The sequence below is a fragment of the Clarias gariepinus genome, chromosome 17, assembly GCF_024256425.1.
Source record: "Clarias gariepinus isolate MV-2021 ecotype Netherlands chromosome 17, CGAR_prim_01v2, whole genome shotgun sequence".
NCBI lineage: Eukaryota > Metazoa > Chordata > Actinopteri > Siluriformes > Clariidae > Clarias > Clarias gariepinus.
The window spans coordinates 21573535-21596178 of NC_071116.1; the positions used below are offsets into that span (position 1 = coordinate 21573535).

General features: G+C 37.4%; 3 protein-coding genes across 9 annotated transcripts in view; 1 reads left to right on the plus strand and 2 right to left on the minus strand.

The window, feature by feature from the left end:
• snx30 (sorting nexin family member 30) overlaps positions 1-5219 on the plus strand; it is a 28325-nt gene extending 23106 nt beyond the window's left edge. Inside the window, exon 9 of the mRNA XM_053516385.1 lies at positions 1848-5219. Within this exon, the coding sequence (XP_053372360.1) occupies positions 1848-1919 (72 nt within the window). The 3' untranslated portion in view covers positions 1920-5219. The remainder of the gene's footprint in view (positions 1-1847) is intronic.
• A 157-nt stretch (positions 5220-5376) lies between these two features.
• On the minus strand, positions 5377-13325 carry LOC128545765 (thymic stromal cotransporter homolog). The gene is made up of 4 exons (XM_053516386.1): positions 12169-13325; positions 9244-9327; positions 6004-6160; positions 5377-5924 (listed from the first exon to the last, which is right to left on the minus strand). The coding sequence occupies exons 1-4, from the start codon at positions 13136-13138 to the stop codon at positions 5876-5878; spliced, it is 1260 nt and encodes a 419-aa protein (XP_053372361.1). The 5' UTR covers positions 13139-13325; the 3' UTR covers positions 5377-5875.
• A 5700-nt stretch (positions 13326-19025) lies between these two features.
• Positions 19026-22644, minus strand: part of LOC128505671 (A-kinase anchor protein 2) — a 91391-nt gene continuing 87772 nt past the window's right edge. For all 7 annotated transcript variants that reach the window (XM_053476212.1, XM_053476211.1, XM_053476210.1 and 4 more), the window contains one exon: positions 19026-21028. In XM_053476212.1, the coding sequence (XP_053332187.1) occupies positions 20909-21028 (120 nt within the window). In that variant the 3' untranslated portion in view covers positions 19026-20908. The remainder of the gene's footprint in view (positions 21029-22644) is intronic.

Genomic DNA, 22644 nt, shown 5'->3' on the forward strand with positions numbered 1-22644 from the left:
ATTGTTTACATGGACACTGACCTGATAACGTGCACAAAGCATTTATTCCGAAAAATAACTTGTTTTTGACATGTGCGTGCCGCATAGTGTTTAATCTGCCAGCGATTTGAGATTAGGTTAGGCCTCCCACCTTTCCGGTTATGATCGGTTGCAAAAGCTCAGGCTTATCTGTAAATGGTTAGATGCTTTACTCCATATGAAAATAGGGAGCCAGTCAGTGCCTCCTCCTCAGCCAGAAGCCCAGTGAATGAAAACTGGTGGGAGAGATTTGTTCTCAAAACCTTTGCAGATCAGAATCGTTGATAAGTTCAATGAGACTTGGTTATATTTTTTTGTTACTGTTTTGCACTTCCATCTTCAACGGTAAGTCAAATGACACTCAATAATTCTTGTAATGTCCCCTAGATTTCCTCTCGAAAGATTTTTTAGTTAATTATGTTGCAGTCAGGCTTGTGTAGAATTGCTGTTCTAAGCTGTATAACAGCCAGAGGTGGCAGAAGTACACAAACTCAATACTCAAGTCAAAGTACATGTACTTGCCTAAAAACGTACTCCACTACAATACAAACAGAAGTAGAAAAATTTGCCACCAAGTTGGCGGGATCTGTTGCAAAAGTGATCGTCACTCACTAACCAGTCAGCGCTTTCAAGGACCTGTCTGTCACTCCTATAAACTTGGACTGATTGCACTGGTGGAATTGTTTTCTTCCTGTTCTTCCCACGTAGCTCATTTGTGCTATGGTGCGAGTTACAGCATATTCACTTATGTTTAGATGATAAATTAATGCACTTTTTGTGTGATTGTCAGCTGAAAAGTTCCAATAATGGATTGATTGAAAAATTAGGCTGAATGTCTTTCCAGGCATGTTTTCCCACTTTGACTTTCAGACGTGCAATATGCAAAACTGGAGCTTATAATCTTAGTCATGGCTTTAAACCAAACTGAATCTAGCGAGGTAACTTTAGGACATAAAACTTATTTCAAAGTAAGTAAGAGCATGCAATTTTGGGTTGAAGGTATTTAATACATTTGCAATAGTATGGAGTATTTAGTAATACAGGCAGAGTATTTCAGGGAAAATAGTTAATTTACATTTTCGACCAAACTATATATAAAACAACGTCTAGGTTCATGTACTTTTTGGTACGAATAGTGAAAATCTGTGTGCTTCACTGCGCTGTCTTCGGTGTCAGGAAACATTCATCACATCTGTATACACAATAGCTCGAGATCAACCATCAGCTGCACTGATTGTGGTCCTGAAATAGCTTGGCTGTGGTTCTTTTACCTTTTAGCCCCTCAGCCGGGCCAAACACTGACACGGCTCTGCAAAATTTAAAACACACCAGCTAGAAAGGACGGCACAGAGCGCTAAGCTGGACGTGCAGAGCTTGACCTTGTTAAAATAGTCATATCAGCAAAGTTGCTCTTTAGAGTTCACGGAAAAAAAAGACCGCTGTGCTCGAGTTTATATATATATATATATATATATATACAAGCTATATATATATATATATATATATATATATATACAAGCTATATATATATATATATATATATATATATATATATATATATAAAATCGACACTTTTGTTTTTAGAAATGAAGTCTCTGTCAAATAGTAATGGTTTCCCCATTATTTGCCTCAAAACAAGCCAATTTCAGAAGCTTTTTGCTACGGAAATTCAAATAGTACCGAGTCTGACATTGCATAGCACGAAATAAAAAAAGAAAGACAAAAAGGTCTGCTTAACCACAAGTGTCCTATTGTGAAAAGAAAAAGAAAAAATGACTGAAGAATGGCCAGATGGTAACAGCTGTTTGTACTCTGTGTCTGATCTACAGTGCCTTGCAGCATGGGAGTCTCTCATTCCAATCTTACAGGACAAACAGGAAGCCAAATCAGAGACGAACTGAGCGTGTATATGCATCACCTGCTCTTGGAGTCATGACCCGCTAAGATCAGGGTGAGCTCGTTGTGGAGTTTCCTCATGTGTTTTGGCCATCGGGGACCCAAATGTCCCAGGGAGCAAGAGGTTGTGCTACACAAAGACCATATGATATTTTGTTGCATTCGGATTTGTAAAATGTGCATTTTTTTTTTATTTTTTTTTTTTTATTTATGAAATCCCCACCAAGCCACCTCCTCTTTTCCGCCGGCCTGGAAGAACATGTAATTTAGAGTTCAACTGAAGCACAGCGAGACGGACCACAGAATAACCTGGAATTATCCTCTGATCTGTTGTGGACAGAAAAAAAGACGTACAGTTGCCTTTTGCCAACAGTTTTCTTTTTCTATACATTGCGCTTGCTCTCAGCATGGTTCCCCTTTTATTGCTGCCTCACTGTCGTCGTCGTCCCGTGCATTATGAACATCAAGAGACCGGCCAAGGATCGTCTACATTCCTCTCACCAAAGTTCGATGTGACTTGGTTTGTTTGTTTATTTGTTTTGTTTCAGGAACACTACGGATCCGATGCTGTGAAATGACATGGGATCATATCCACTTTATTAAATTTCGTGATTTATGTTTTGGTTGCTTGTCTCTGAATGAAGATTGTCTCCTCAGCCCTACATGACCTCATGAAATATTTATGTTCCAGTGCTTTTCAAAATCAAATAAGAGCTTTTAAACAAAAGCTGCTAACGATATGAAATGCATTCAACAACCACTCGGGGAGTCATTTCTTTCTCACAGCGATGTAATTTCTCAGCAGGACATAAAATATAAGGTCTTTGGATTTTTTGTTTAGTCAGTATTAATATAAACAAGCACTAATTGGGAATTAAAAAATATTGTATTGATATACATTTTTTAGCAGGGGTTTAAGGTTTGGGACATCTTGGCGTGTTTATGCTGTTGTGTTTGAAAATATCACAACACACAAGTCATGCGATGAAATTCTGAATTATATATACTGAATTCTATAACTCTATCATGTCATTCCATCGAAGTACACAGACGCTTTAATGCAGTTGGACAAAGACTTCCCAAAAGCTGTTGAATATTAAATTAAGCCTTTATAGATTTATGCCGGGTCATAAGAGGACCTTATGTCAGCTGGACATCATAATGGACAAAGCCAGTCCTTTATGATGGCTGTTGAATATCTGATCTTTATAAATGTTCATATTGCTTTGTGAAATCATAACACTAACTAATGTCAATTTTTTTTTAAAAAGCTGCTGCATGTTGAATTACGCCTTTATACATATGGACATAGGTTTTACGTCAAGTCCTGACACAAAATGTCAATATTGCATTATGTCAGCTAACATGACGGCTTTAGATGGAGCATGCTTGAAAAATTATATCTGCTCCCCCATTTCGGAACGGAATGTTCTCTCTCTCTTTGTCTCAGTCTATGGAAACACTTACCCTCACCAAGTACACACAGAGTCATTGGTTAAAGTTTGAATTATGCTCCTGCTGGAATGTTTATACACACTACATTTGACGGTTAGAAACGTTGATATAACAACAGTCTCAAGATGATATATTAAGGGTGCCAGTGCTCAGTATGAGCATTCCTGCCGACCCTGCTACACACCGCTGAGCCTCTGAAAAGCTGTCTCTATACTGTATGTGCGTTTTTCACAGCTTAAGCTACATCCTGTGCCAGTCATGTCTCGGTACTCCACTGGGTCTGCGTTCGTCTCTTTCTTTTAACTGTTATGCAGCAGTTAACAGGCCAGCTGTTGTCCAGAACTAATAGGGCTTTACTGTTGTCATTATTCTATTGTGTGCATTTTAAGGGAAAGCAAATCATGTTTGTTCAGAACTGCAGTTGGGATTATAACATGCAATGGTGAAATAAGTTACACTGCTGTGATGAGGAAAAAATGTGATGTATTTGTCTTAAGAAATTGCACTCATTTCATTAGAAAGTGCTTTAAAGACCTTATATCCCCTGTTTTTTTTTGTGTTTTTTTCCTCTGAGTGCCTGTTGGGGGTTCTCAAGGACTTGACATGTCAACCTTTTACTTTTTATTATTTTGAACTTGCAGTGTCACAGATAGGGTGTAGGTTATTGTTAATAATAGAGTGAGATCAGTCTGATGATAGTTAGTGCTGTATAATAGATTTAAACAAGTCACTCTGGCGCCATCTGCTGAACAGTAATCCTGAATTTCAGCTCTTAAAGGAAAACTCCACCTGGAAACACATTTGAATATGATTATACTGTATTGTGATGTGCGCTTAGTGATTCTAGTGCTGATTTGCTCATTGATTCTGTAATTCGAATTAACCTTTGGAAGCACCAACTAAAGAACTACAGTACGCTGGACTCCTGGGTAGAGATGAAGCTCCCACTGTCACACTACCAGCAGGTAGACAATTGGCATTATGGGTAATGTAGAAAACAAAGTGAACAAGACTACATCAGACGCTACTGTGGATCCTAAATTAATTCCGACGATCAATATGCAAGCTGTTCAATGTGGAATTTTCCTTTAAGGTCATAATGTAGAACGGTTTGATCAGTGTATTTGAAATCAGTAGTTTGTAAAAAAAAAAAAAACAACACACAACACCCGAGACACAGTGTGTGTGTCACATTCTGGTATGGTTTAAAGTTCCACTTCTAATAACCAAATCGTTTTGCTTTCTTTTCGTCTCTTTAAAGGTTCTGTGAAACATTTGTGTGATAATTAAGGCAGCTACACTACACGAGTTGTTTGTGACTTTGTAACAAGTGAGTTTAGAGGAAGTGATTAATACACTCAGCCTATGTAAATCGACCAACTGAATTTATCCTTTATTATTATGATAGACACGGAGGCAAGTTCATCAGGTTTCATGAGCAACAGTGTAAGCTTTTTTTTGGTAATTATGTAAATTGTTTTCTTGCTTGAAGGCTGTGCGTTTAGTTGTAAATAGCGTTTTTTCAGTTTGAATTGACTTTTAATGTTGAAATTAAACTGCTTTGTAAAACTCATCTTCTGTTGAAGAGAGTCAAAGTCTGTACGAGGCTGAGGGAAGACGTAAAATATGGAGGTGAAGATTTTTTTTTTTTGCTAATAATTTATAGACCAAAAAAGGTTTTTAGCGCTCAGTTCAACCCCTAATTTTCCTTTGTGTGAATTGTTTACTGTAAAATTAAATAAATGTAAATGTCAGTGTTTCAATTACAGGAAAATGACATTGATGTTTTGAAGCTATATCTTTAATGAACATATTTTAAATATTGAACCAATTAAAAAGGATTGTGCTAATGCTTTTGGGATAGTTTGTGTATTCATTTCTTTTTTTATTGAAAAAGTTACACATTTAGGGTATATTCCCCCAAATCATACACTCCAATGTTTTCACTTTCAAACAATTTCATCAAGCTTCTTTTTATATTACAGATATTTTTCTTTTAAAAAAAAAAAAACAAAAAAAAAAAAACAGCGACTAGATGGTGTGTGTAAATGACCTACTGAATAAAATAAATAAGCACCCCACAGTAATCCAAGACAATTATTCATATGCCTTTGTGTGCATTTTCATTTAAAGTGATGCCAAATAAAATAACACTAACTGAGGAAGACATAAAAAATATACAAGTAACATACACACCACAACGTACCAGTGAAGTGAAATGATAATAGCAATAAATAATAAATCAATAAACTTCGTAATCTGTATTTTATTTGGTCAGGCTTGTAGTGGATCCTAAGATAGCACTCTCCCTGGGTATGACATGAGCCCATCACAGGGCACCATATACACACATACACCTAAGGACAAGTCAGCATCGCAGTTCCACCTAGTAGCACGTTTTTGGAAGGTTGGAGGAAACCGGAGAACCCAGACGAACACGGGGAATCTGTGAAACACTGCACAGGCAGAAGGTCAAGCTCAGGATTAACCTGAAGCTTCAATTTCCTTATAACCTGTCGTAGCGTTCCTGCCTTGCAGTACGACAGCCGACAATGCTGCAAAAAATTAAACACTGTAAATTATATTGCAGAATGACAAACTTTTTAGTCATGTGATAAAGTTGATTAAGCTTACCTGGTGGGAATCATGGCAAGGAATGTTATGATGCTGGATAAAGTGAAGACAAACCCTGGAAGGGTGTGCAATGTAGCCTGGTAGACCTGGGTGTAGATAGGAGTTGTAGCTAGACCTGCCAACAGGAAAGACAACTGGAGCCCTGTGAAAGTCTTTCCTGTGGATGACAAAAACACAAAAGTGTAAAAAAAAAAAAAAAGACTAGCACACAAACCAAAAAAAGTAAAACTCTGCTCAACAGCATCACCTAGTGGTCAAGTGGGGTTTAGTGCACTTAAGTTCCACAATAAGCATTACTTAATTCCTAGGTATGACTGTAGGACTGGATGCACTGCCAGCTCCAAGCGCCTAGAACCGTTTTCAAGGTGTGTCCAGATCATATTGTCTGCAGACTACTTTTTTTTGCCCGTCAGGATGCATTGGGTCCAATTTGACATTCACCGTTTGCTTAAAAAAGCCATACATTAATACTGGGTCAAAAGACTTCTCCGGGCTCGGTCTCATCTGAGATGGACAGTGGCACCCTGGAAATATGTTTTGTGATCTGATAAGTCAACTTTTTGGAAACAACAGCCATCATATTTTCTGGGTCATATAGGTAAAGGACCATCCTAAATGCAAATAATCAAATAATGGGTTGATGACTGCCCTTTGTTTTTATTGCCAATTTCCATAGTGTTCCAACTTTTTTGAATTTTGGTTGTACAATCTCAGTTGTACTGACATTGTCAATGCTGTTATTAATTTATTTCAGGATGTACAATGTGGTGGTGCTAAAGCAGCTTTAATCCCTCACTTGACCTCTACATGTGCAATTTCCTCATTGTTAAACTGGTTAAGTTAAATGGAATGACTTCACATCTCCTGCTCACTTCTAGTTTGTACATCCCTTATGAATCACACTCATGAACTTTTGGCTTCAGTTGTAATAATGAGTAATCCTGGACACCCAACCTAAGCACTAAATACTGTATATTTAAAGTTTAAGTTTTTTTTTTTTTTTTTTTTTTTTTAAAGAGGTTAGCGAGTAAATTTTGGGACATCAGATGATATCAGATGAACACAAAAAACTTGGAAAGCAAGCAGTGATTTATTCGGAGGAGAATCACATGCTGTCAACCTGATATTTTTGTGTGCCCCATGGTGGTCAGCATGCTCTTCTGTTGGCTCAGAAGTCTTTGCTAATAAACACACTGGATTAACGACCCCCTAGACTATTTAACAGAACTGCATAACAGTTGTTTTTTAACTCCAGCACTACAATAAATTAAGTTTATCAGTATACATAATAGTATTTAATGAGTTTAAAATAAACATACCAATTTTACTATTATTTATTTCTGTTGAACATGCATATTCAAATTTATGAATATTCTGCCATGAAAGTAAGTATGTTGATGCATACACTGCTGGTCAAAAAGGCTTAAATTTGCTAAGGAGTGCAAGGATTGGACTCTGGAGAAATGGAAGAACGTCATGTGGTCTGATGAGTTTAGATTATCCCCATTCCAGAGTGAAGAGTGTCAGTGTACTGTAAGTAGTGAAGTGCATAGACTGACGCACGCATCAAGAATAATGCCCACTGTACAAGCCTCTGGAGACAGTGATACGATGTGGGGGTTTGCTTCAGTTGGTCTGGTCTAGACTCAGAAACGTTATGTGGAAATAAAATTTAGTCAGATGATGAACTATTAAGTTTTTTTTCCCTGATTTCACAGTCATATTCCAGGAATAGAATTGTGAGCGTGATTCTGGGAGCATGAGGAATAATTTCCATACATGAATTAGCCACCACATTGTGTGCTGTAATCAAAACTATGTGGCGATTGGCGACTGCCCTCCAAGGTACTCAGGAACTTTTACTCCTGCACCATAGAGAGCATCCTGACGGGAAACATCTCAACCTGGTTCGGGAACAGGACCATGCAGGACAGATGAGCTCTACAGAGGGTGGTGCGATCAGCTAAGCGCATCATCTGCACCGAGCTCCCTGACCTGCACTTAATCTACAGCAAGCGGTGCTGGACCAAGGCCAGGAAAATTGTGAAGGACCTCAGCCACCCCAGCAATGGACTCTTTTTTTCTGCTGAGGTTAGGAAAGCGATTCCGCTCCCTGAAGACCAACACCGAGAGACTGAGTAGGAGCTTTTTCACGCAGGCGATACGGTCTCTCAATCAGTACACCACTCAGTACTGATCTATTTTGCACATCCACACACATGGTTTCTGCGCTCACTGTGGACATTCACTTACACTAGTGGCCACAGCACAACACATTCGTGGACATTAGTTAAATTACCCAATTACCCTATCACAAGTCACTTTAAATATGTCACTTCAAGCATATTTTACACCCTCTGGACGTTCTGTTACCCGGATGCGCAAGTCACTTTAAACACTTTAAATATGTGGCATTTCTGTTAATATTCAACTTCATTCCCACAAAAGTCCATAAACTCTATATTGCACAACTGTCTTATTTTTTATATATTTTTTTACTTTTCATATATGTTTCTTATATTGTATATTTTGTCCTGTACAGTACAGCCGTCTCCTATTTTAAATTTTTCATACATTTTTCTTATATTGTATATTTTGTACTGTAGTGTTATTTTATTCTTTATTTTATTTTTACTTAGTCAAATTTATCTTCTGTTTTCCTTTTCATATTTATTTTCTATTCATTGTCTCTATTTTAAGGTCACGGGCAGTAGTCCAAGCATTTCACAGCATATCGTATTGTCCATGACTGTGTATGTGAAATAAAATTTTAATTTGACTTTTTATTTTTCAGCCAGGCAGTATATTTAAATGGTAAATCTAAATCTGAAAAACGTATGGCTTCTTAACGATATTACACCTCTATTTTATAAAAAGGATATTCCAGAGTTAATCAACACTCTTAGTTCTCGCCCCTACTTATTTATTCTGGGCTTCACACCAGTGGTGCGGAGATGAAGACAGGCCACTGCAATGTTACTTTCCCCAGAATACCAAAACACCTTCTCAGCAATCAAGCAAGGTTCCCCTCCCATTTGTGGACTTTCACTTCTCCTTTTTCCTCAGGCTTACCAAATAAACCCCATAAAAGTTTTTTATTTTATTTTAAACGAAACAAAGCCCTGAACTGTACAGCTTTAACCACTGAAACGTAACCGTTACAATGAGTCAGCTTGTTCCCAAAAAACAATAATGTATTATATATGAATGCCAAAAGATTAAGGGTGGAATAAAACGTACCGTATGATGATCCTCGGATCTGCTTGGACAGTAGTGAGCGGATGGTGGGCATGGGAATCAGCGCAAACAAAGTGAGTGTACGAGCTGTAACAATGAGAGGGAAAAAGAAGTTATATAAAATACACAAAAGCTCTTTTGTGAGTTCAGAGCTTCAGTAACACACGGTGTTAAACCTGCTAGAACAGTATTTACTTTTTTCAATTGGAATAATGCCTTGTGATTGATCCCGGTTGGCTTCTTTGCTGAATTATCTACTCATGAATTTTGCCTAAAAGTCAACATGTTAGCAATCTTATTCACGTCACTGACTGCTGGTTTCCCCATCTCAGTTCCTCTTTTGTAAATTTGGCAGATTGATGTGTTAGTGATTTTTACATTGCCTGCTTTTCTCACCTTTAAATGCTGGAATTAATTTATAGCAGATTCAGTTATTAAAAAAAAAAAAAAAAAAAAAAAAAAAAAAGCTTCTGTACAGCTGCCCAAGACTGTTCCTGTGTTTAGCTTTAATTCCAATCCTACTTACATAATCAGGAGAACTGAGGCCTTCAACTGCCATCTAAATACTGGAGTGATTAAACTCTTTATGGGACCCATTTCTCAAAGATTGTTGATGCTATAAATCTAATCTACTCTTATGACAACTACCTGGGTCTGTGTATATAAAGATGATTAATATCTTTTACTTACTGTATATTGAGCAATAAGTTCTGTGCTGTATTACTGTATATTGCAGTGTAGGTATTGATGGGATTGTTTCTGAACCATAGAATCATCATGGCCTGTTTCTGGTCAGTTAATCTAAACTTCCATCCCAGTTTTACACAATTATATGCACATTCTTTAAGGTGATTTAAAAATAAATTAAGATAAAATGGATTTAACTATTGCATTCAGCTTTACAGTTTGTCCTTTCCCCATGTGATAATTGCCCATTGCAATACAGTTCCAGATTTTATATACTGTAGGACATACAGTTCATCAGGATCTTTAACTCTTGTCTTGGTAGTCCGTTTAAAAGAAAAACAACAACAACAAAAAAACTGTACAAAACACTCACTTTTGCTAGGAAAAGCATTATGTCGCATTCCATCACTGATATGCCACTGACTATGAAGGACTGATTTCATTTTTATTTTTAAACTAGGTAATATTTAACTAGGTTAATATTGTCTAGTTAATAAAAAAATAGATGTTTATAAGAGTATGAGCATCTGTTTTACAAAAAATAAATGACATTTGTAAATGCAGTTTATGTAGTTTAACCTAAACATACCAATTTTTACCATTTGTTCAACTTACATATTTTACTTGAGTGGAAATTTTTACCTTAATTTAAATATGTTGATGCGTAAATCATGACTATTTCCTCAGTGTAAAGTGTAGCCTAGACCAATTCAGCTTAGGAAGGGTTGTTACTTAGCTGAGCAACTGGACTAACATTTTCAGGACAGGATAATATCAAACACCAGGACAGGTCACTAGATGAAGAACAATAGAACCATGCAAAAGGGACATCAGATGGCTTTCTTCTTTTGTTTAGAAATGTCAATTTATTTTGCAGTTTTATGTAAAGCTTTTAAATTAGGCATTGGTCTTATTCATTTAAAGTATGGCTGTCAAAAATATGGATATAAAAACGAATTACGTCCAATAATTAATTAATTTTGACATAATTGAAAACCATGTGGTCTTGCACTCAAACACTCCTGCTTGCTCAGGACCTGGAGCCTATCCCGGGAGGCTTAGGGCACGAGGTGGGGTGCCAATCCATCGCAGGGCACAGACAAACAAACACGCTCATTCACATACACCATGGTCAATTTTTAAACGCCAACGGGAGAACATGCAAACTCCATGCACACTGAATCGAACACAGACCCTGGAGGTGCAGGCCAGTGCTGACCACTATGCCATTTTGTAAATAGTTATGATTTTTCTTTAATTTGTCATTGGTGTTACCAGGAGGAGAAATAACACCAGTTATCAAATGTATTTAAAAAGTGCTTTAAGCTCTAAGAATATGAGCTTATAATTTCAACTGTTTTATTTTGATTCTAAATGGTCCAGTGCCACTACAAACTGTTTTTATTTTAAATCAAATTGAAATAATTTTTAAAGTCTTAGTGCTATTATTTTCGATTTCTTCTTATGACTATTATTTTTTCTCTTTTATGTAAAGCACTTTGAATTACCATGGTGTATGAAATGTACCATACAAATAAACTTGCCTTGCCTTACTTTCTGTGGACTCAAAGTTTTCATTGCTATCAAAAGAAGGAGAAAAACATTTCAGGACATTTTTATGACCCAAATCCGACCTTTACTATAAAATTACCCTCTTAAACCCTTTGCCTCCACTACCTTCAGGTCACTGCGTGAAAGGAAAGCTGTGAAGGATTTTGTCTAATGTCTTTATCACTTTATCATGTGTACAGGTGTGAAGCCCATCCTAGGAGACCTTGTGCACAAGTCTCCTGCGACACACACACACACACACACACTTTGGGAACCCAATTAGCCTAATCTGAATGTCTTCGGACTGTGGGAGGAAAGCGCAGGAGTAACAAGAGGAAACCCACTAAGCATGGGGAGAACCGGGATTCGAACCCTAGAATGTGGAAGCCATTTTGTACATAGTTATGATTTTTCTTCTCCAAATAGTCAGGAAGAGAAGCAACACCTGTTATTAAAGTTTTTTTTTTTTTTAAGTGCATTAATCTCTAACTTTTTGTGAATTCAAAACATTTATAAGTAAGTTAAAGAAGAAGAAATACATTTCAGGAGATGTTTTTTTTTCATTCATTCCAAATTTCACCTTTTTCTGTAGAATGACCCCCTTAAACCCTTTGCCTCCACTACCTTCGGCGTATTGCGTAAAAGGAAAAGCATGAACGACTTGCTCTAGTGGTTTGCATTTAGGCCTACCTAAAAAATACATGGCGGTGGTCGTAACAAACGTCATGAAGTAGATGCCCGTGAGGAAGGAGATCATGCCTATCAGGATCATGCTGGTGTCGCTCAGAGAGCACCGTGTGAACAGCTTCACGCCGAGGAAACTGGTGATGAAGATGACCGAGCCGGCGGCGTTCCCGTAGCCCACCTCCGCCGCGGTCCAGCTCAGCGGCTCCACCAGCACGAACACGTTGAGGATCTCCACGCCGCCCGCCACTGCCACGTCGTACAGGATGCCGGCGGTGAACAGCAGCGCGATGTTCACCGTGTCGCGGTTCAGGACGCCGAAACTGTCGTTATCTCTCCTCTCCTCCGCGTCCGGGCTGCGCGTGCTCACCTGTAGCACGCACGTCGCGTAGACGACGCACAGAAAGTACAGCAGCACGCTCGAGCACGAGAGCAAAACCCCTTGCTTGTTCCCGAGCGCGTAGAGCTGGAACAGGTGACCTGATGCCAGACTCCCCAGGAAGCCCGCGAGACCGTAGACGAGCTCGATGCGCATGATGCGCAGAGACCGCACCTCCTCGCTGGTGCTCAGGGACACCACGACGATCACGCCGGGCCAGTAGGTCGAGAAGCCGCCGCAGAGCCCGTTCACGACGGGAGCCGCGTACATCACTTCCACCCTCCAGTCGAGAGCTATGACGAACAGGAGCAGCGACCGTGAAACAAAGTAACCGATCAGAGGAACTATAACAGGAACTTTCCGGTAACCCCGGTCTGCGATTCGCGACAGCAGGAGCGCTGGGATGATCGGCACCACCTTGGTTAGGATGTTAAAGATCATGTAAAAGTTTGCGATCGCCTTCTGACCGTGCTGTCCTCCGGCTGTTAGGTTCTCGTAGCGCTGCTTCACAACCATCTGTAGGCCGGTGTCGAAGAACGAGCTGGCGACCTGCGCGCAGAACACCACAGGCTCCAGGTGGCTCCGGAGGAACGCCATGCGTCAGGCACGACAAGAGACACGGTAAGAAACCAGGCAGCGAAACTTTCTCTCATTTAGAGTTACCCAGCTTTAATTTCGCTTCCGCAATTTCGTCACACCCACAGACATCTCGCACTCACCAAATTCCCTACACACCACAAACAGCAGCCGGTTAATGAGTCGGTGTCGGAGAATGAACTAGTGTGAGAACATTTCCGTGTTTTAACTCAAGTGGGTTGGAGAAAGCAGACCGCGTCACTCATCCACGGGGAAGTTGTACACGTTAAAAACACTTTGAGATTAGTCATGATTTCCGAAGATAAAGGACAGTTTCCCACTGGACCAATGTCAATATGTGCTACAGGCCTATTTATAGATAGATATGAGCTTCAATTGTGCAAATTATTAATATTATTATGACTATTATTATTTATGAAAAACTTAATTGAACTTCTGTTATTGTTTCTGTTTTCACTTTCACTGATGATTTTCTAAAAATGGTATTGATGCTAAAAAGTGTCTCACCTACTGTAGGTGAAAAAGTAAATTCCATTTTTCATAATACTTGATGCTTCTTATCATCTGATCCATGCTTCATTGTTTTCGTAAATATGCAAACATTTATATTTTTATCAGATAAAAAGCACACATTTGCTAAATACAATTTCATGCCCTTTGATGTAGTTTCTGTAACCTTGGCTGATTTAGATTTCATCTAAAAAAAGTGTATCATTCTAAAATGCAAAATTGTTAAGATATTGCAACATGAATTTGACATGGCTACAGACACTACAGATTTTTTGCTTTTTAAGCTTTTACCACAAACAAGCAAGTGTTTAAGCAACACTTTTTACAGGTCATATGTTTCTAGAAGCTTACACCAATTAGTATCAGTACGAAAAAAAAAAATAACATGCATTGAAAATGATTATTGTTTGAAGCGATACAGTAGAACACTGGGAAAAATGGCCTTTTTGGGGCACATATAAAATCTTCTCTCTAAAATGGCTGAAGTCGAAAACTTCAACTTGAAATTTTTAGGGTAGCGTGATTTTTCACTTTAGTGTTCTGTGGTGGATTTTTTGTTCTCCCCACATCAATGTTGTCCTAATTTAAAATATTAAACAAATACTGTAACTTTAGTAAAACAAATCAAAGAAAGACTCCGGATTGCTATTGTGTCACACACACTTCAACTTTCAAAGTGTCAAATCCGTCTTCTTGCTTATCTTATAGATCTCTAACTAAGCTAAATCTTTAAAATAACTCAGCATGCCAATGTCATTTACAGGAACTGCATTCTTTTGTTCTCTCCACTACTTCTGATGGACGAGATAAGGAACCCTTGCTCTTTTGTTTTTCATGTGCTAAAAGCAAAATCTGATCATGATCTCATACAAAAGTTTGTGGTTACTTTGCCCATTGCACTCAGATGTGGCCCTCCCAAAAAAGCTGCAAATTTGGAAGCACACACTTGTATAATAAGTCTTTGTACGGTGCATTACAGTTTCACCTCATTGGAACTAAAAAGCCTAAAGCTGTTCACAAAACAAGGTTCATGAAGATAAATTGTGTGCTGCATTATGTGTCTGCCCTTCCCACTTTTTTTTTTTTTTTAAGTTATGCTGTCAAAGCTAGTATTGCTGAAGTCCCTGCTTGCCCTTTGCACAAAACGCACATTGACTTTATCCATTATGTGACTGTTGAGCCACACCTGGTGCTCTGAAGAAACCAGTGATCCTAACCAATTCTGCCCTCTGGACCTACCTGATCCATCCCGATGCCCTACTTCTGGTGTGTGGAGACTACTCACTGTTGCTGAGAATAGGCACATGTGGTCTGCTTAAAACATGTGATTACTGAGGACAGTTCCACCATTAAGATAGCTTTGGACTGTACTTGATACAAAGTTTTGTTATGATCACTTATGAATGTAGGTGCTTTGATAGTTCAGTCTTTAGAACTGAAATGGCCCTAAAAATTTTTTTTTTTTACCTCACGTCTCTATCAGAAAAAGATGGTAACTTCAATAACATAAACTTCATGTTAATCACTCACTCATAGTCTATACCACCTTATCCTGTATACTTTATCGCAGAATGCCTGGAGCCTAACCCAGGAGACTTAGGGCACGCACTGGGCAATTTGGAAATGCCAATTAGCCTAATCTGCATGTCTTTAGCCTGTGGGAGGAAACCGGAGTACCAGGAGATACCCCACCAAGTATGGGGAGAACATGCAAACGGAATCTGGCCGGTAATCGAACTCGACCCTGGAGGTGCAAGGCGACAGTGTTAACAGCTAAGCCACCGTGCAGCCAACTTCACACTACTTAGAAGGAAAGATGAGGGTGTCCCTTTGGAGTCTGGTTCCTCATGCTGTAAATTAAAAATGCTTCCAAAAATAGAAGTGTTTTTCAATTAACAAAATAAAAAGTAATAAACAGGAGAGAAAAACAAGTCAAATCAGTATTTGGCATCACAACCCTTTGCCTGCAAAACCGGAATTGCCATCAATTCTTCTTGGTACATTTGCACACAGGTTTTGAAGGATCTGGGCAGGTAGGTTGTTCCTAAAATCTTTAAAACTAACCATAGATCTTCTGTGTATGTAGGCTGTTCATGTAGTCCCAGACAGACTCAATGATGTTGAGAGCTCTTATAGAGTGGGGCCCAAACCATGCCTTCCAGGACTTCTTGCTCTTCTCTAATCCTTTGATTTTTTTTCCATCTATCTCCTGACTTGTGCCTACCTTACCTGTGATCTTAGTTTTAAATTTGTTAATAATATGACATCACATACAGTTAATAGTGTCAGAGTGGAAAGTTTTAGAAATGTTGACTGATGATGACGACGACTTTTTACAAGTCAGATACTCATTCAGTCAGCTACTGTATATTGTCCGTATGATATTACAGTACCTACCTATTTTTAGACACGAGCTACCTTCTTGTGCATCGCCTTGTATTGATCAGTGCTAAGTTTATCTTAAAAAACTAAATGCTCGTTATATTCAGTCAGAGAGACGTTATTTACTGTGTCATTTCAGTTTATGTAATAGAGTGCATTTATACTTGTATGAAGAGTCATGGTGTTTCCTTTGCACGCCAGTCTGTCTTGATGTTTTTTCTCCCAGAAGTCCAAAACATTTGTTCAAGCTAACAAGAACCTCATGATAAATCATTTGGACTGCTGTTCCCCTTTTAAATACCTTTGCTATGACCTTAAAATGTCCTTGCTTAGCAAAAGCACTGCTTACTTTATCAGTTTTGATATCAACTATATAATAATTCCAAGCACTACCTAACAGGCACACACACAGACAAGACACATAAATATGCTTTTATGCTGAAAGTAATTTAATGCTACCTCTTTTTTTAACTACACTTTAAGTGTGGGCAACATGTCAAAGCATGGATCAGGCTCTAAAGGGCCTTTCTATAAACAGACCGGTGACAAATTAAAAGAAACCTCAACATGAAGGTTGCTTGTGCATTGCATGGATTCTACAATTCACTGGATCTATACTAGAGCAATGAACACTATTTCTTCCAAAAGATCTATTAAACTCATGACATTTACATAATTTTCATCTTCATTTAATCATCAGGCGGGCGCTTGTGTCCTGTGCCTGAAAGACCACTTTCATTAGGATAGAAATATTTGATTTTAAAATACGAATTCTCATAAGAGGTAGTAATTATGTTAATTTGTACCAAAAAATTAAAAGTTCTGCCAAACCATGCCAACTTGCAAAGTACAAGGGTGGCAAATTTTGTTTCCCATTAATTTGGGACTTATACATATTTATTAATGTTGCACAATTAATAGCATAAAAATCAAAATCACAAAATAAACCTGTGCATTTAATTAATCGCAAAATTTAAACAGCAATTTATCAAAGGTAATTTATGTAGCGTTTGTAAATATTTTATTATTGTTTGTTTTTTATGACTTGTAAGGTGATAAATAAATACTAGCAAACATTCTACACGTTCTAAACGTTTTTTTGGACACATTGCGACTTAACTGCAATATGTACTTATTGAATTGTCTACACTAATAAGCAAATTCTCTTAATAAATATTTATACAGAATTTCATGACCAATAATCTAAATTTTGTATTGTCAGAAACATGCTTTATATATTTATACTATTTTATCATATATTTTAATATTAAAGTTCACAACGTTATTAGCATGTTTTCAGTAGCAACATCATGCTTTTTGATTTGATGTGATTTGTCATGGAAGTGGCATCACAGATAATACGATTATATAACCCATTAACCTAAAAACGTAAAATATTTACTTGAATTACGAAGCATTTTATGAAGATCCACAGATCATAATGAAGACCTAACCCCATTTGTGCATTTTGTTTTTAATGAGAAAATAATTATATATGCGTTTAAGTGTAAGCCTTACAATTACTATAAAACAAAATAAGCAGAATATATTAACATACAATAAGTGGTTAACAAATTAACAGAGCTTAAAAAAAAAAAAAAAAAGGGTGTTTTTGCCACTTCACAAGTAAAAAAAAAAAACAAAAAGTGAAAAGCTACTTGTAAAAATAAGAGGCCTTCATTTTTTAAGAGTATATTCGCAAAAAGAGCAACATTCTGTGAACATTGTTTTTTCTAAAAATAATATTAACATATTTCAAACCGTCACTTTAAATGAAAAGGTACTGTCTGTATCTTTAGACCGAGGGGGGCATCTAACAATCTCAGACAAGACAAATTTTCTTGATTGTTTATAGTCCATTGGCTGATCAAATGATTGTTTTCCAATATAAATATCATGCATTGAAGAAAAAACAAAACAGAAACACTACAAAGTCATTGATGATAACTGTATGTGTTGTAGAGCTTGTTTGCCCATTTAAGGTTTCCTCTAATGCCCTCTCTTCTATTACACTGCATGTTTTTCAGAACATACCTTCGGGTCATAATAAAGAAAAGGCTGCTTTATTTACAGACTTTGTAAGAACACACTTCTTTGAAAAGACAAGGCTTCATTACAATCAAAACCAGCTGAAAAACACAAATTTATAATTTTTTTTTACCTGCTTTAAACTTCTCACGTGTGTGTATGTATGGCAAATAACTAGCACACAAGCTGCTACTCCGGATGTCCTGAAGACCTTTGCATATACTGTATTTCTGGAAATCGAGAAATTGTTTATTCAGACACACACCCATGCTCACATGCACACTCTCGCCCAAACACACGTTAATGGCTATACCTTGCAGAAATGCACAAACATCATAGTAATAAAATGCCAGTCTTCATAAAACTATGTCTCATTCATAGATACATTGTAAATAGTTCACTGCACAAAGAAAAATATTTCCCTCTTATATTATTCCGAACATCTGCCTACTAATCAGGTCCCATAGCACTTAGAAATATCTGAAAGAAAAACATGTATTTCATGGGTAAGATGTTCTTGATTCATTGCTTACAGTCGATCCAGCCAGACTACTACTGTATATCACATGACCCAAAAAAAAAACACTATCATGATATTATAACCATACCGAAACAATCTATGACAAATGTTTCTCTGTGACTGCGTGCTCTTATTACAGCCACATCGCAGGGCCACTTAATAGCTACATTGTAGATAAGCTTGACCACCCTGATCCATAAGTGAACCTCCTGCAAAAACATCTTCGTCAATAGTTTATCAAATGAAAAAATCGTTATCGTTGAATCATCATCATTGTCTCTTTGTCATGTCTTATCACATCACAGGACACACAGTCTAAAAGGAAACGGTGATTTCACACTCACAGTTGTGCCTAACATAAAAAAACAACAACACATTTCTTACATCAAGGCCTGTGTGTATTAACTACTGCATTTTCAGGTAATATACTATAAGTATGTAAAAAAAAAATGAATGATGAATGAGTGTTCTTGTAACAGTTGTTCTTTCAGGCATAAAATCCATATTTCTCCATCCAGACCTTCTTTGGGTGGAACAAGAGTCAAGAAGAATATCTCATGAACCTTTGTTTCGTTTTCCGCAATGCATTCTCCCTTATTGACGGTGTGTCCGTGTCCACCATCGGACTACACCATGGTCCATTGTCGAGTTGCTGGTGAAACATCACTCCCCACTTTCGAATGTCTACAATTATCTACAGAGCACTCGTATAACATTATTTCACTGCATCGCATTTACACGTTCTAATAAAACCTGCTGAAACAAGGCAAATACACAGTATAAAAGAGAGATGGTTCATATAGCTTACTAATAAAGTGTTTACTTTATATATAAAACTCCAGAGAGAGGGATTAATTAAAGTGTTTTTGTGAAAGGAATTTAATTTTCATGGCTAGTGCCTCTAAACACCTGTATTGCTATTGTCCTGTTCATTTACATGAACCCCAAAAAATACATCCCTACATCACTCTTGTACTGTATATGGTGTAGAGCACTCGCTGTACTTAATCAGTATTGCCTGATTCGGGGTTATAGGAAAAATCTCCAGCAGATGGTTGTTGAGTGTCTTGGTGTTGGTTATATTCATCTCAATCTGGCAACCCTGGCTGTACTTGCATAATTCAATACATCTTACATACATTTTATCACACGTGATAACATACTTAGTAAAAGATTACTGTGTCCAGCCAAACAACTCAAAGGGAAACTGAAAAAAGGGGAAAATATAGGACAGTGCATGCAGTTCACATGCACGTTTGTGGTTCGGATTGCAGTGTGTATATCGCTTCTCATTCTGTTTTCTCATTCTCATCTGTTTACTGTTTGGACTGGCTGCTAAAAAGCAGCTTTGAGAAATAAATGTCTGTATTTATCGTTTTGCTATGTTTAATGTAATAGTTAGCTGACTGAACACTATTGTGCATTTACAAACCTGGACAATACTACTCTTGTTCCTCTCTCGAACCATTGCGTGCCCTACTTTCATTTTCTGTCTCCCAAAAAAAAATCCTGCTGCAGTGTTTCATTTTCAGTCAGTTTTAAATCCAATATTCTTAATTATGTAGAGGTGCTAATAATTTCTATACCTAATTTGACTTATTGTGCTGTAACATATATGTGTTGTGCTACTCTCCTGTAATATAAATAATACAAACTGCACTTGTGACTGTCGATTCCCCAATCAAATCCCCAGAGGCTTAACATGGACTGGAACTGGCATATCCCATTTTAGCCTACTTAAATACGTACTTAAAACAGGAACAATGTTCATAATCATTTTCCATAACAAACACCAGTTTGTTTTTTATCTAAATCAAGTGTTCCCATTTGAATACAAAAAGGTCCTTTTTAGCATGTATAAATACTTTCCATCACCCTTTGAAAAAACCTTCAGGTCTAATCGAATCTTTCTTAAACAATTTTTTTAAACCCATATAACGATCACATGTCAAGGTCAGTTCAAAGCCATTTTATATATCCAATCATAAAAATGGAAAATCAAAAACTCAAAATAGGCATTTCCTTTGCACTTGTCCCAAACTACTGCACATCAAAAAAAGGAAAAAAAAAAAAGCTTGAAATTAAAGAGAGAGCGAAAGCACAATAGTATACTGTAGTTGGATATCAATTGTATATGTAAGTTTTTAGTGAGAACGTTTCCATAGGTCCCACTACATGACTGGATGGGCTTCTGCGATGATCATTTGGAGATCTGATGATTATTTGTTCCTGCGATATACATATACTCAGCATAAATACTTGTGGCTTTCTCCAACATACTTTTGGTTTTCTCTCATTCTTCCTGTTGTTTAGAAAATAAAAAGCTGGCTTTACTCTTCCTCCTCTTCCTCCTCTTCCTCTCCAGCTTCTTCCTGGTTGGCGTAGATTCCCGCCTCCCATCGCAGAGCCATGTTACTTTTCCTGCGGGTAACTCGCGTAGCCTCTAGAACCTGACCCCAAAACACAGGGCAAGATGGTGTTAGTGTGGATGGGTGAGTGAAAATGAAATATGCATGACTTTTCAATACATTGAACTATTTTATACCACAGTGCTCTTGAATTCATCAGAATGACTGGGCACAAGTTGTTGAAAAAAGAAATTCTTATAATAGTTCAATCACAGGGACATTATGTGGTTGCTAATGTTGCTTAAGTAACTACTGTGCATTATCTAAGTCTTATAATAAATATAGTAAAAAATGTATTATCAGAGAAATGTCAAATTGATATGGTGAAGCTTTCTATGGAAGGGGTCTCCAGTGTCAGCACATCGTAACAGTCAAGTTTTTGCTACAGTACAGACTTAAAGGCAGAAGTTTTAGTCTTATCAGCTTTAAATAGGGAGGCTACTGAGGCTGCTATAACACAAACTATAACAGGAACTAACAGGGAAGCTTCTCATCACATGCCAGAATAATACATATACATCAAAAACCTAATAATAATATATAATTGTTAATTTCACTTTCAATTTTATTAAATTGTGCAGTTATATTGGTGCGTAAACATACATAAATTTTTGAATATTTTTCGACACAATCTCCTTGCTTTTCAATACACTTTGTCCGTCTCTCAACCAGATTTCATATTGCCACCTTAAAAATAATTTAGGTTGAGCTGCGACCCATGAATGCCCCAATGTCTTTGAATCTTCATCCTTATAAGGACTATAGAGGGGATGGTTTAACACTGTTTTTTAACCCACCCTCATAGATCATACATTTTGTATAGATCAAACCAGTTCACTGAAATATTTGAGCAATTGGTAAAACAGACTCAAATTTATAAATAAAAGATAATATTGTGTCAAGTTGAACACAGTCACACATGCACATCCAACAGTTATTCTTCTGATAACAGCTAGCTGATAATAGGGATCTGTAAATACACACCACATCAAACAATACACTCCACAGCACACAATACAGGCTTGAGTATGTGTAAACACCAGCTGTACAGGCTGATTACAAACAATGCAAAGGAACAGATACAGACATGCTGCATCCGAACGGCAGGTGGGGGGTCTCGATCTTTTACCACGTCTTACAATCACAGGGGTCTTTGTATATATTTTTTCCAATGAACCGGAATGTCCAGTCCAAACTATACTGTCTATAAATAAATAAGGGTTATATAATAACTCTAGCATTGCAAACAGAAGGATGCAAATCGCCGATTTCCCTTCCTCGTTGAACCTTTATAATATTTGCTGAAATGTTACATACTGAAGAATGGTAAAATGAAACACGAGACTGGACAATCTTTGTTCATTATAGTGTACCAATGGCATGAGGGAAGTCACAAAGTTAGATTAGGGGTTTAATGGAAAGGAGGTTTAGGCAGAACAGGCAACAGATAATGTTTTTCTTTTATGCAAACAAGGTGGACATGAAGTTGCAAACACTGCTTAAAAATCGATCACAATATTAAAGTGCCTTGCATACGTATTCTTTCTTGTTGAACCTTTATATGTTGGGTAGAGTTTAAGTCAACATAAAAAAAGGAAACAAAAAGGTTCTCATGTAGCCACATGCCATCAGAAATCACATAACTAATTAAACTGTGT